The sequence below is a fragment of the Calonectris borealis genome, chromosome 2, assembly GCF_964195595.1.
Source record: "Calonectris borealis chromosome 2, bCalBor7.hap1.2, whole genome shotgun sequence".
Lineage (NCBI taxonomy): Eukaryota > Metazoa > Chordata > Aves > Procellariiformes > Procellariidae > Calonectris > Calonectris borealis.
In genome coordinates, this window is record NC_134313.1 from 24,438,721 (window position 1) to 24,454,220 (window position 15,500).

A 15,500-nucleotide genomic window follows, 5' to 3' on the forward strand; every position below is an offset into this window, starting at 1 on the left:
ATTCGCCTTCCTCCACCAGGCTGACATGTGTTAGTCTGGCCACAGAACACGCAGTATCTCTGCACGGTTACCATGAGTTGGATAACACAGGGTAACCCCTTGCTGGCTTTGTTCTGCCATGGGGTTTGCACCACCTAAGGCAATGCTGGGACCGGTTCTTCCAGGGGAAGGTAAGTGTCAGAGCTGGCCTTAGACCCTGCAACAGGAGACTTAGGGGGTGGAAGATGCTGAAGGCTAAAAGTGTTGGTGGTGGCAGGGAGATAGGAATTTTGATTTGGGGAGAGGGAATTGGGTACTAATAGGGTGGAAGAAGGAGACATTTTTAGGTAGGAGACTTGCACAGGGACCTTGAGTAAGGAAAGGATTTGCTAATATACTTTAAAAAATACTAATAATTTTGGCTTGATAAACTTGTTAGTTTTGCAGTGGGTCACGGTCATTTCCAAGCCAGACAGTGGTGTCGTATGTTGCTTTGTATATTGCATTTATAGATGTTAAATGTTTATGTGGCACTGTAAAGAAACAATGATGTTTGAAATGCTGCAGACACCATCTCTTCTCTTGTGGTCTTAAAGATGAGCATAGGACTTTTAGGAATTATTTAGCTTTCGTCATTGTCAATGTGCTACCATGTTCACTGTTCTCTTGCAGTGGAGGTAGATTTTGCAACGGGCACTCCCTAACCTCCTGGTGTTCAGGCAGCATATACCAGCTTGTGCTTTGATCCAAGAAATAAAATAAGTTAAGTCCTACTGAATCAGAGATCTGTGTTTGACATTCCTGGGAAATGTTGTCTGGTACGCTTAGTATTATGCTAGTAAGGGACAACATGTTGAAGCTCTGTGGCTCATTTCTTAAAGTAATTTGTGGGGACTTATTAGCACAGAGGCAGACAGAATGAAAGATGGTGCTGCTAATATTCACTTTTTTGTCTTTTCTGTTTGGACTTCTGAAACTTTCTTCCCATTATACCTGGTGTCTGAACTGAGTGTGAGGCAAGTGATTTTTATGCTCTGCTGCCCTCTCTGGTAATAGCCCTGATATTAACAAGTATAAGGAAAACCTCATGGATGTGTTTTTTCTAATTTTAACTTGGAACAATTCTTCCCAGCCTATATTTAGCTTGTTGTCTACTTTTTGCTCCATGCACAAAAACATGTCTGCTTTTTAAACCAGCTGATACAGCTGGAGAAAACCCTTCTGCACTGTGGAGATGAGTGAATTCACAGTGCTGTCACTGTGACACAGAGCTAGAAGTGTTTTGGGATTGGCACCCTTTGGAAGAAGACTGAAAACCGGTGTCTCCACCTTATGCTCAGACAAAGAAACTCCAGCTTCTCTGACCAAAGCATGACTCCTCTATCAGGTTGCACAATCTGCCAGATGAGCTATGACAGGAGTATTCTCAGGTGTGGAGAGTTTTCTTACAGTTGCCACAGCACTTTCTTGAGTGAACTCAGGATATTATGGTCACTGCAGAATTTAAGAATGCTCCAATGGCACTGTGCTCTTTTAGATTATGGCTGCTTTAACTTATGCTTTGATTTTTCAGGACTTAAAACAGAATAAGACAATTGGCCCATTCTGATTCAGTGATTTCTGTGCTCACCTCTGCCTGATTTTTCTGTCCCCACTATCCCATTGTGCAGCTGCTCCTGCAACTAATTTCTGTGTTTTCTGTTAGTGCTACTTCTGCCCTCTTTCAGAGAAGATGTAGAGGGGTCACAGCAAAGTAAAAACAATCCAAATGTCAAGCTGGATAGGATTTTTCCTCCTTATGCACTGTCAATAATAAAAGCTCAACAGAGCTCAAGTCTGCTCTTGTCAGAAGCCTTCACGCAGAATTGTAGAACCCTACAAGTAAGACTGGTGCTTTCAGTGAAGGGGTGGGACTTGTAGATACTTCCTAGAAAAACAAGAGGACTCTATTAGCTTGGAAAATACACAAATCCTGTTTTTTTTTAAAAAAAAAAAAAAACAACCCACATATTTGATGCTCATGAGCAATGTTGTTAGAGCACACAGTGCTCACTGTACAACAGGATTTGAGGATTTAGTAGTAAAGATCTGGAATAACATGGCAGATGCCTTGCATTAGAGGATACTTAAATGCATGGCAAAGAGTAAACATTTGCTATTTTATTATATTTTTATGTTCCTTTGAAACTCATGAAACTCCTCACAAATTCGAATGCTGCACTGTGGGAATGATTATATTTGCTTTTAAATGGGCAGTTAAATGGGACATAAGGGAAAATTTAAAAACAATTAAGTTACATTAATAGGTATTGAACATTTCTTCCTTATTCATGGTAATGGATAGCTAAGCTTCTGACCTCCTTTGTTTTTAAAGGTTACACTATGCAAGATGGGGCTATCAAGAGAATTAATAAAATATTTTAGCTTATTTTTCTTTCAAGATCATGATGATGGAGCGCTCTCTGGTAAGTTTTACAAGGTGCTTAACTTAGCCCTCCCTTGGATTTTTTTTTTTTTTTTGTTTTTGGCTGCAGTGACTGAACCTGGAGTCTGAACAGAGCTTGCATGAGCCTGCTCAGGCTGAAAGACCCATCCTATCTGATAAACCCCCTCAAGCCCTCTCCCCACATGGCTTGGAAAGAGTGGTAGTGGGGAACAAAGTATGGCAATAGATAGTGTGGTACAGGGGTGAGACTTTCACATACGAACACCATGTCCCTTTCAGTTTACAAGACATGTAGCAACTTTACCACATGGGAGCTTCTGGGTAGGCATTTAATCAGATGGCCATACCTACATAAAACAGTTCTTAACTTACAGATCACATGCTGAGTTTAGCAATGGGACAGGAAACTTTTATTATATTTATAAACAATGTCTGTGGCTTATTTTCCTTTATATCATGACATATTTCCTTTCTTAACTGATAGAACCTTAAGTTTAACCATGATGGTACTCAGCAAGCTGTAAATCAGGATTGTGAATCTCTATATGGCCATAAAATGTGAAGGGGCTTTTATGTCCTCATTGGTCTGGCTGATGTCCTGTTTGCCATGTGGGCGGGCATGTGGATGAGGCTGGATCCAGGCCTGGGACTGGGATAGGCTCGGGCCACGTCAGGGAAGAGAACAATCTTTGCTGTTGACTGGAGTGAAGTTAGGCATTGCAGCCTCTCTGTGTGGCCTTGACAAGTCATTTAGCTTTTTTCAGTCTTCTCATTGGCGTAAAGATGTTAATACTCTTCTGAACCTTTTCAAGATGAAGGTCCAGTGGGGTAGGAACTTTACTGTCTGTGTCTATTTTATTTATCGTTCCCCTGCCCCCTTCTTTCTGTCTGTATCTCTGAGTACACAGAATCCCTGGCTGTTACTATGTCTCAAATGTATCTGGATAGAACACATTTTATATACTCTTCTACTGCAGTTGCAGATGGATTTATTTTTGCCTTGTATTTTGATATAATCAGATACACAGAGAATAGAAAAGTTTTTCAATTGATTACATTTCTATGCATCTTTGATATTCCTCACAAATACATCAAGTCCAAATGTAACCCACAGTCGGCTGCCAAAAAATGTTTAGATGCTCACATGCTTAAAATCTTATGTTTAAGAGTTGTGCTGAATTTTGTGGTATTGGCTTAGAAATAAATGTTTACAGGTTTGGACCTTTAGACTTGTATTTTTCTTAAAAAGTGAGCAGGAAAGTGGTGACGTCTGAAGAGTGACATGCTTTTCTTGCTGTACATTAGTTATACTGCTCTTATCTAGTGTTCTGTTCAAGAAAAGCACCAGTCCTGGAAGCTTGCATCCACACATGTTAAGTTTAGACTCAGAGAAGTGAGGAAGATAACTAACCTGTCGCCTTTACCCCAGAATTTATCTGTTAAGTTCTTTTTCTTCTCCAAAAGCACATTGCTAACTAGCACTGACGGATACGAAAGTAACTGGGCTATTTCACTAGATTTCACCAGATGTCTCTGTGGTTTTTCTTCTTTTCCCAGTGGTGAAAAAAGTGGCAGAATTTGAACTTCCATATGTGAGTCTTCAGAGCATGAAAGAGTTGCACTGTAAACTTGGGATCAGAAAGTGGTGAGCAAGAAGCTTAACAGAAGCTACCAATATGTGAAACGACTGCTACGAACAGAGAAATAAACCCCTTGAATAACTTAGTTACAAAGTCTTCAAGCCTCAGCAGCTTGACTGTTTTTCTCTGAGGCCAATTTGTTATTGGAATTGACTAGTTTCTGTGGCCCTGCATGTTTTGAGTTTTATCACTGTAGTATTCCTGAAGTGTCCTTTACTGCAGCTAGCTATTTATTCCCTCTCTCTTTCAGAATCTATAGAGAGGTGCTTTGCAGCTGCTTGCCTCCTAATTTTTATACCTGCATAATGCAGTGACCGCAAATAGGAATATACCTGTAAACAGTATAGAAGAGAACTTTGAGTTCTGGGTTGCAAGCTGCAACTCTGTTTGGGCAGAGATGGATTACTTTTTATCTGAAGTGCTCATTTCTAGATACTAATACACATAATACCTGAGGCCATAGCTGGAGCATTTGTTTTGGTAAGTGGCCTGGCTTAAGCAGCAGAGCACTCTTCCCCTTTCATTTGCTCACACCTCGGGCTCCTCCTCAGTTATACTGGTAGCTCTGTGTGGGCAGACATGGTGAACTGGACTGGTGAGTTAACCTGGCCTAAAAATAAGTTGCTGGCTGTTTATTTTTTTTACTTGGTTTTGCTGGCCTATTTTTGGCCTGGGTCAGTCCCCCAGTCTTGTTTGCTGTGCAGCAAAGACTTGTGCTGACTTGTGGGTGAGGATAAACCCCGGGGACAGGGAGTCTGGTGCGAAAGTCCTGCTTGCCAAAGAGTGCCCTGAAGGTGCAGTTAGGCAGTATAGCTGAGCCAGTCTAATGGCTCACTGCTGTGGTTGTGGTCTGGTCTACTTCTCCCTACAATGAAAAAGAAAACGGGAATAGGCTTTTGCATGCTTAGTGAGTTGCATTGGCTGCATCAGATGAATGCTACAGCAAGGACCATGGTTGGGAGCAGAAGAGGAAGAATAGACCATGCCTTTTGGTGGCAGCAAGCAAGGTTTCTTGGCTTCAAGGTACACAGAAACCTGTTGTTTGATGCTTGTGACTTGTCTAGTTTAAATCTACTGGGCCAGAGCTTGGCCTCTACAAAGCTTTCTCTGTTTCCCTATATGTGCCCTTATAAACTGCAGAACCTAGCAGCCTGATGAAAGAACTGTGTGGTTCTAAGCCGTGACAGTGACTGAGTAGATACCTGTGAAAGGTATCTCTGAGTACAGAGAATCCCTGGCTGTTACAGTGTCTCTATGTTACTGACTTCTCTATCTAGCGCTGCTTCAAAGCACAGAGGTAGGAAATGGTGGTCCTGGAGTTGTTGTGTGCTGCAGGAAGCACATCACCTGTGCAGTGCGGGTAATACAGCTCTACTAGCCATGGAGCCCACACTGCTCTGTTTGTACTGTCATGTAGACTTACCCAAGCTGCTTTTAAATAAAATAGCTCAAGCTAGCTGTTGCAGCATGGCACTTGGATAACTGAGTATTTAACTTGCTTTGTTGCTGTACTGATCTGATCCTGCAGCAGTTCTACAGTAGTTGGTACTGCAGCTAGCTAGCTAGCTTAAGGCTGGGTCTTGCATGTCAGCACTGTGGCATGGCAGTAGGTGCTCTGAGAGTCTTACCAACTTTAATGCAGACAAACCCCTAGTTCTTTGAGAAAAAGAGGTGAAAAGTTTTAGTTCTAAATTGTAACTGTTATGTTTGGTACTGCAAAAATCAAAGTGGAGAGATTGGATAACCTAGCTTTAGCCTATTTCCATTCTGCTACAATGTATAAAGAATGAGTATAGTACACACTTCAAGGGCACAACTGTTTTTTGATTTGGTTTGTTTTTTTTTTAATCTGGTAAGTAAGGGGATCTTTCTGGGTTGTGTTCCCATCATATTTAGTTGAAAAATCAAAATGCCATATTTAGAAGCATATCTTCATATTTTATTACTTTTTTCCCTTGGCTTGGAAAAGGTATATGGATCCTTCTCTTGATACACTGCTGATGGATTGTAGAGCTTCACTGAATTTGCTATATATGCAGGTAAAACTGAAAAGTCTTTGTAATTTTAAAAGTTAACTTTCCCACATTAATGTCATCTTTTGTATAAATTCCTGAAGTGTTTGTAAACGGTTCCTGTTTAGCACTGCTTTGTTGCACTTTTCTAAGGGCTAGGTATAGCTGTTGTTGATCATGTTCTTTTTTTTTTTTTCTTCCTCTCCTTCAAACTCATGTACTAGAGATTCTAACTTATCTATGTTTTGTGCATGGGAAAAGTATTGCACAAAAAGGACATAGTTAGGTATCTGTCCACTCTATTTTCAAGTGTATATATGTATCTGTATGTCTCTAATATGTAGGCACTCTGCCATAATATGAGAGCATTTGCTTTCTGAACTGTGTAGGTGTGCTGAGTTGTACCAGCTTTGGAAACTATTAATTCAGGAGGAAAGAACCGTGTAGGGTGAACTTGTCCCAGATCAAAGTCCTTGTTTTTTAAAAAAAAAAAGCTTTCTGTGTGTTTCTGAATGTTTGTGTGTGAAAGGAAATACATTTTTGCTGACTCTTTTGCTATTTTTAAAAATTCTTTTAAGGCAGTCCAGGAAGTTAAAAGGAATTGGGTTAAACCAACAGAAGGGCAGATGCAGGAACTTGAATTTCTACAAAAAAATGCAAACAAAGCAAAGGTAAAATGGTATTTTAAAAACCATATAAACAGATCAAAGGAGTGTTTTTTGAAGCAATGATACTAGAGGCTGTGACTTTAAAAATAGAGCATGGTGGTGTGGAGTGGTTTGAGCTAGAGACCCAGGTCTCCTATCTCTTGGTCAGATACTGAGCCACCAAATAGAAAAGGAGGTTCCTGTCTCTACTAGCATTTTAAAATATCCCAACAGAATGACTTGGATCCCAAGGCCTAGCAAGAAGTTCTTGACTGTGAATCCTAGTCTTCCCTATTTGCTAAACTCGCGTGCAAATGTTTGTCATCCAGTTTAGGAAATCAGATGGAAATTGAGACTGCTGGGATTGCTATTCTCAGTATTTCTTACTGGTTAGTTTTATCTCTTCCCATCATCATATCTGATAAGCATCCAAAAGACCCAGCCCATCATATCCAGTGGGGAAAAAAAAAAATCAAGTTTCTAAGTCTGGACAGTGAGTGCTATTCTCTGAATCAAGCACTGACATATTATGGTAAATTTGTGTCCTCCCAGGAAAAAGAGTGTTAAGAATCTAAGATTTGCCTTATAGCCCTTCCTCCCCGCCCCCCTCCCTCCTCCCTCCCTCCCCCCCACCTCGCCAAACCACTAGATTTCACTTGCCTCTACAGCAAATTGCTTTAGTTCTGTCCTTTTGTTGCAGTTCCTGGAGCTGATTCGAGAAATGCAGTTCTATGGATACATGCGGCTTGATCCTTGCATTTGTGACTATCCAGAAGAAGGCTGCTCAGCTGACATCTATGTCGGCAATAATGAGATTAACTGCTGCATAAAACTGTCTACTAACCAAACCAAAGAGGTCAGCTTTAAAATCAACAGGTTAAAAAGTTGGCAAGTTACTTTTCTTGTAAGTACTTCACTGACTTTGTATCTGAATTTACTTTCTCTTCATGAAAACTAAGGTTGTCAGGAAAGGGCAGGTCTGGGGGGAAGAGGGTGGTCTGTTTTAAATCCCTCCCATTTGCTCATATTCCCCTCCAAACCTATCCTGAAACATATTCCCTTGGCAGCCTTTACAGCAGTAAACCATCTAGCCTTACTCTGCTATGTTTTCTCCCTTCCCTGGCATTCCATGTCATTCTTCACCTGCCCCTTTCCTTTCCTGTTGGAGGTAGAGTTGTCAGAGCCTTGTGTGGGAGCAAAAGAACTGCTTTAGCCAGCTTTATGCTTGTAAAGACTCCTCCTTCCTACCTCTTACTTGCTCCCTCCCCCAGGAGAGGGTTCTGGTACAAAACTTCAGCTGTTTTAGTTATATACTGTATAAAATGAACCTAATTGACTAATTCTGATATAAGGCTGGACACCTTAATACTGTTTTTAGCTGTTTCTTCTGTTCATTGGGTTTTCTTGTTTGGTTGTTTTTTTCCAGGGTGCTACAAAGGATAGTGAAGAAGATACTCTGGAGCTCAGATTTGAGTACAATGATTCAGGCATATGGCAGTGGATAATTTTGTACACAAAACAGGTTAGTTCTCAGTCCTTCTAGGAAAGGACCAGAGTAAAATGTAATCTTATAGCCATAGGGGAGCTTCAAAAGTGGTTAGTCCATCTCTACCAGAGTGCAGGGGCTATGCTTTCAGGCAGGTTAGCCCAGCGACAGAGTTATCTGGGGAAAAGCATTTGAGTTTCTGGTACAAGGGGAAGACTTTTTTTTTTTCCCCATTGAAGAGAAATGTCTAGCACTCAGCAACAAGCCTGGGATGGAATGTGGAGAGGTGACATTTATTTACTGGACTCAGTAAGTATCCAAAATCATTAATTGCTCAGACCCACCTAAGGTCAAGGGCTCCCATTTTCCACAATAAATACTATTGTTCAAATATAAATATATGCCTTATTAACCCAGATTAATGGAGGGTGTGAATATGTGACATAAGTGTTTTTTTTTTTTAACATATAAATAATTCTTAAATAAGATTTTATAGAGTGCCATTCCTCCCACTATTTTCAGGCAGCCCTTTAAAGAGAAAGGTATCCAGGAATTCAAGTCATCTATCTGTGGTGATGCTGCCTAGCAAATAATCTAGGCTCTGCAGTATCAAATACAGCGCCAGTCTCAGTGTAGGTATGGAGCTTCTATAAAAAGTATAAAGCCTGTTATTCAAGTAAACTGCTTCTCTTGCCTCTGAGACCCACCCAGCAGCAGACAGGATTTTTCAAGTAAAATCAAAATGCTTAATTTTTCACACATGGCTTCTGAATTCTGGGTTGGTGGTGCAGTTCACAAGCTATTTAGTAAGTGTTAATTTCCTGCCACATTTTAAGTTTTATGAGAACATGAGCCATAAGCAGTAAGCTTTCTAGTTTCTTTGCTGTTGGAGAACAAAAAAAACTAGAATTACTTCAGTATTAATTCTCCTCTGAAATCTATTAGGATTGTACTTGATATAGTGACTTGATTAGAAAACCTGTGTCCCACTTTCCTCAGAAGTGTGAGGAAGAGCTAAAGGCCAAAAAGGTGCTGCTGTATGGAAGAAACAAGGGTTTGATCCAAGAGCTCACTGCAGAAAAAGGAAAGACTGCATGATTTGGAGCTTAGTCAGAGATGGCTCCCCCCTCCATCACTGATCTTGTAGGATATTTTGTCTTTGATTCATCTCTCAATGCTTGACGCCCTACCTGAGATGTTTCCTTTTGGAGAGTAAGCGGTAAGGTGCATCTCCAGGGTGCAATTCAGACCTTAACTTGGGCTGCATCATCCCACGGAGTTGTACATGCTTATCGGACAGCGTAAGGAACTAAGAACAGCTCCACTCCTCTGAGGTGCCTCTGTTAGATACCTAATATGTGGGATGAACGCATACTGCTCCGTTCATATTAGCTGTGCAAGATATGACTCTGTGAGCTGGTCCACAAAGAGTTGTGGCCACCTTGTCTAACCACCAGGGCTTTGATTTTCAGCAGTGCTGAGTGCCTGTGAACTCCAGCTTGCTTTATTTGTTGAAGTGGTTTTGATGCTGATAGTGCCATATTTGATTAACCTTACTTAGCCTGTGATGTAATTTGGCAGCCTTTAAGGTAGGAGCCACAGACAACTAGAGAGAATAACTTGCCTCACAAAACCAGTCATAAAAGTTCTTATTCTCCACTCTGATTAGTGCTATGAGGGTTAGTCATGCTGAGGCTGGGCTTTAAGCAACTGCAGCTAGTTTGGTGCACTGTAAGGATGTTAAGCACAGAGTAAAATTAACTGAATTGGGGAAGTAATAGTGCAGTAGTCAGGGACTGTAATTTTCTGGTGGAGGAGGAATGGAAGAGTCAAGTACATCTTTTAATAGAAGGAATCAGAATGTTCTGTGGTTTATCCTCTTTAGGCCTTTTTGCTCAGTAGCTGCTTGAAGAAAATGATATCAGAACAGATGATGAAGGCAGCCAAAGAAGGCCAAGAAATGGTGAGCATGTGTGTATGTTGGTATCTGAATTTGTATTTAAAAGAAATAAGCCTGCTACTCTATCATTCTTTCAAATGTGCTCAGAGAAGTCCCACTGAGGAAAAGGATCTTGCATGTTCCAACATTTCAGTACAGAATTAATTGGCTAAAAAGTACATCTTCGCTCAGTTTTACTGAAATAATATTCTGAACGTTAAAGATAGTTTATCATCAGTTTTAATAATCTGTTTTGCATTCTCTCTCCTTGACTTTAATTTTTGCTGCATATGATAAAGGATATCTATGGCATAATTTCTGTATGTTCTGCACTACCCTGTTGTATCCATTTCTGGCTTTCACTTTTTTCACCACTTCACTTGCTTGCTCCATCTGCTGCAATGTTAGACCAATTTGAGATCTGTGACATTCACACTGAGAAACTTTTTGGTTTTAAATAGAAGTGTTAATATAATAAAAATCTGATTTCTAGCTAAAATACTTCTGCTGTCTTTTGTGTAGGCCCTTGAGGATGAAAATATGTTTAGATACTTGTTATTTTTAAAAATAATTTCCAGCATTAATAATGCCTTTGTTTAACCTTGTGACATCTCAAGACTTTGAATGTCTGCTAACTGAAAACTTCTAAAGAGAAAAAAGGAAAGGAACATGTGTGATCTTCTAGACCCATGCTGATTACAGTGAGCAATGAGGCAATGAAGAGCATGTTATTTCATAGCTTTAAACTATAAGCGATTCAGAAGAAAAAAACAATTTTAATTTTGGAAAAGATTCTATCTCTTTAATTCTAAGTTTGTTTATAATGGAAGTACAGTAAACCTTTAACTATGAAGATAAGCATTCATTACTTAAATATTCAGCTGTTGATAGTACTCGGGTAGCTTTGACTAAAACAGAATTATGAGAGAAGGGTAAATATGCCAGTTCATTTCTGTTTCTGCTGGGTTTAACTGAATGCTGATTTGCTTTGTATTTTGTTAGAGTACTTGGCGGAGCAAGTACTTATTGTAAGTTTAAATTTTTCTATCTACTTAGGAGATAAAGATGCCTGAATCCATGAAAAATAGTAAGAAACCCAGCATCCAACAAAAGCAGGTTAGTGAGTGAGAAATTGTCTCCAAAATGTAAATACAGTGTGTCTTGCTAGTGGTGTTTAGCCCAACCTCTATTTCTCTGGTTAGCGAGACTCCTAATAAATTTAATGGGAACTTCTTTGGGTAGGAAAAGGAGCTAAACTTTGAATTTTGGAAGGAAGAAGAGGGCAAGAAACATGTCTGAATAAAAATTTTATTTTAGTTTCATGGGTTTAATGACAACTTGCTTCATTTTATTTGCTTTTTGCAAGTATTTCTGAATGAGACACTTGAAGTTTACAGAAAGCCAGAATATATACAGAGATCACGTGTGTATACCCACATGCAGCTGCTGATGTAGTTTACAGACTTGCACTTGGATTCTGCACTGGGATTCTTTATGCATTCATTTTTCCTTGTAGTTGGGAATTGTACGCATTTGCAAAATTTGGCAGGTTACGTATCTATACATACACACTCCTATCATGTAAAAGATGTAATTCCAAGTTCATTTGCTGGAATCAGTATTCATAGCTAATAGCTCCTGAATAGCTAAATGGCTAAAAGATGTTGCTTTTCCAAGTCATTTGTTGAATATGGGATAATAAATAAATGGAAAGAGAATAATGTAAACAGAATTAAAATAAATACCTCTATTAAAGTGTGTGATTGGCCAAAGAGGAAATATTTCTAAAAGAGAAAACGAAAATCTAATCTGAATTCAGAAAAAAGTAATGTTGCTATATCTTCAGAAACAGCATAAAACCAATCATTAACTGCTCTTCAATAAGCAAATCGATTAACCTCTGTGGTGGGTTTTCTTGCCCCTTTGTTTGAAGTGCTCTGTACTTGTCATTGCTGGAGACAAGATTCTAGGTTAGGTGTGGCCTTCAGTATTCACAAATAAGTTGCAAATGATAATAAGGGAGACAACACTTTCTGAATAGACTTGCATCTGTGATGAAGACTGAAGGATGCAGTTCAGTGGTCTCGCCGTGGTAAAACTTTAGCAAGGACTAAGTTGCATGGCACTCTGGGTTTGAGGCGATTGTTCTGACTTGAACATGCTTCAAAATACCTCCTTGATTGTGAACAAGATGGACTGTGAACGCTCCCTCTGAATTTTTGTGAGGAGAGCAGCCTTGGAGAGGGCAACGTAAAACCCCTGAGCTTATCAGCTGTGTCTTGCTGGTGCAGTGTCTGGCTGCTGATATGAAACTCAGTGAACTAACAAAATTACAGCTGATAATTGGAATGGAGTTGTTTGTTAAAGCAAGTCAAGGTATGCTGTTGCGTTAAACAGTGATAGTATGACATGCTATGCCTCATTTTATACAGCAAGTTTAAACACATTTGGTCTTCATGCACCAAGCTGTGTTATTAGACAGACAATTAATATAAAATCTTAAACCATGCTTAGCTAACTTCTAAATGCTGTGATTGCAATATTAAGGTTCTTAAGAATTCCGTTTCCTATTTCTCTATTTCTCTTTGCAAGATGCTTGAAAAATGTATTAGAAGTGTATCTTTGCACATTCTTATTTGAAAAAGTGTTGTTTGAGTTGGGTCTTTAACTTTGCCATTAGTATCCCCAAGAGTCTTACAAGTCTTTGCTCTGAGTTGGTGGAAAGTTTAACTGACTGCTGTCCAAAGACTCTGAAAACTTACGCCAAATATTTTTTGCTGACTCATGAGAAGAAAAATTTAACTTTGGTTTTCTTTGCGATCCTGTAGCAGTATACTGATACTGCTAGATCAGCATAACAGCCTCTAAATTCTTGTTTGAATAGACCATCTAGTGCAGCAGTAAGACTTAGTAGGAAAATCAAGAACAATCTTTTGAATTGAGATAAAAATGATTTAACTAATATGCAATAGGTGGACTTTGCAGATAGTGAGGCTGTGCTGTAGAATGTGCCTGCATCTAGGCAATTTTGCTATTATGTCTTTTAGAAATCTTGAAAAAAGAGGTATGAAATAACTTCTGCAGAGATAATCTATGCAAAATTTGGTTCCAGTTTCCTATCATCTTAATGTTAATTATTGCAGCGTGGTTGCCATAGCTTTGCGATGGACACTTTTAGTAGGGTTTTTCAGGACATTTACTTTACATATATATATATATCAAAATACCATGTTGCAAGAGGCAGAAGAAAAATCTGTGCCATAAATTTTCCTAGTACAACACAAAACTGCAGATACATGCAATGTAAGGGTATACATTGATTGAACCTTGGGTGCTTATAGTTTGCCTGCTTATACCTGCCAGCTGATGTGGCGTTAGGAAGTTTCAGACAGTACATGGTACCCTTTAGGAAAAGTAGAGTTGAGAGGTATCATTTATGCAGGGGTTATGGTTAAAGTTAAGAAGGTGTGATTAACAGCAGTCAATCTAATTCAGAAGGCCTAGCAGGCAGTTAAAGTACCTGTACATATGTTCCTGTGGCCACTATAATGCCAAATAACATCGATGTTAGCACATTTGGAACTGCCATTCAATCTGCACCACATTTAGTACGTTGCAACAAACCTTAAAAGCAGAAACAACAGTTCTTGTGTCCTATTCCAGCAGAAAAAAAAATCTGTTCTCTCTGAAATGCCAACATAAAGAGATCAAGCACTGCACCTGAACAGTATCATGTCAGATTTTCTGGCTTATGTTTGTATCTATCTATAATTATTGAAATGCATATACTCTTTTAACTGTGTGTGTTTGTTTTACTGCAGGTAGTTCATTCGGGTTTTATATCAAGGAAAAGATTTTTGGTTAGGCCAAATGAAGATGACTGCGTATTTGAGAAAATAAGAGAAGAGGACCTGTGATAATTTATTTTAGATACTGTCTTTCAAAATGAATTGTCTGGAAATAATAAACCCTTGTTGAAACCTTGAATTATAAGGGAGGTGGGGGAATCTTCAGTGTAATTCCTTGCCTTTGCAGTGTTCTTCATAGTATTTACAACTCTTGTGAACCAGTTCGAATGGGTGCTGAGAATCTGGAGATGTCTTGCATACATGCTTTTTTTTGGCTTTTTTCCCCCCAGACTGAAATTGTTGGGGCAGAAAGTGGAGAGTTAATTAGAAACGGTGCTATGATGTTATAGGAGGAAAAAGTATTTACGTATCAGTTTATAATGTTTCTGTGAGTATTGGTGTAATTAGTGTGATGGGTGTGCAGGCTATTGCCACCTTGACATTGTCTGGAAAAGGCACCTATTTCCTATGATCATTCCCTTCGCCAGGACCAGTCATTCCTTTCAAGCAGAACAGACTGTTGTGGTGCCCTTATTGACCCCTTGAGATACCATCAGTGCTGATTCAAAAGCTGCCATGCTTTGGAGAATGATGGTATTAATGTGCTCTCTGGCACAGCAGCAGGCAGGGCTATCAGTTTAATGTACGTAACTGCATCAGAAATTGAGCTGTTTTATACTGATGACATTGGGGTAAGCAAGTACCTGATGTAGTCAGATAAAGGTAGGTACACCATTAACCACATCACTAAGTTTGCTACTGCGAGAAAACTAAAGTGCCCAACCCATGATACTGTATACCAGGCTTGAAGGGTCTTCAATTCTTCTTACTGTCCTTGCTTTGAAAGGCAGGATCAGGTATGAGAACAGGGAAAGGAAAATTAAAAAAAAAAGCCACACTCTAATGTTTTTGGGGGAGTCAAATAACTTCAGCCCCTTTTTTTCTTGTAACATTTTCCCCATTTACTTATTCTCACAGAACTTTGGTGCTGAAGAGACTCCAGGTGCAGAGGAACTGTACTCCTGCCTCAATTTTTAGCTTGCTGATTATGAGGAGGTTATGGGGGTAGCACACACAGCAGTGTCAGAAATAAAGCACCCCGAGAGGCAGAGTTTTGACAACTTTGTGGCGTTTCCTTTATTTAACAAAAACAGTCAACTGTTAAAAGTTTTGGAATTTTTTTTTTCTTCTATAAATCAGAGACCTGATTCTCTTCATTAAAGCTGTTGCCCCTTCTCCTCCTGCCTCTCTGCGGGCTGTCATCGCATCCCCGTCCGTCCCGTTTCCGTGCCTCCCTCTCGCTGTTCGTGCCCGACTCGCCGCGGCTGCGGACGCGTGAGCGGGTGCCCCGGCGGCCCCGCTGCCTCCCGCCGAGGCCGCTGCAGCCAGCAGCGGGTATGTCCGCTGCCCGCACTCTCGCTGCAGAATTTATTCCCCCCGCTGCTGGAGGCCGCCTACGCACCACCTGGGGAAACGATTCAAAACACAAAAGCAGGGCTGTAA

General features: G+C 39.9%; 1 protein-coding gene across 13 annotated transcripts in view; it reads left to right on the plus strand.

The window, feature by feature from the left end:
- SNX31 (sorting nexin 31) overlaps positions 1–15,257 on the plus strand; it is a 32,851-nt gene extending 17,594 nt beyond the window's left edge. For 8 of the 13 annotated variants that reach the window (XM_075141371.1, XM_075141378.1, XM_075141377.1 and 5 more), the window contains 9 exons: positions 2,354–2,444; positions 3,983–4,070; positions 6,035–6,104; positions 6,656–6,748; positions 7,425–7,628; positions 8,151–8,246; positions 10,096–10,173; positions 11,206–11,265; positions 13,971–14,148. In XM_075141371.1, the coding sequence (XP_074997472.1) occupies positions 2,354–2,444; positions 3,983–4,070; positions 6,035–6,104; positions 6,656–6,748; positions 7,425–7,628; positions 8,151–8,246; positions 10,096–10,173; positions 11,206–11,265; positions 13,971–14,066 (876 nt within the window). In that variant the 3' untranslated portion in view covers positions 14,067–14,148. The other 5 variants (XM_075141374.1, XM_075141375.1, XM_075141376.1 and 2 more) reach the window with 5 other exon arrangements.
- The last annotated feature ends 243 nt before the right edge of the window (positions 15,258–15,500 follow it).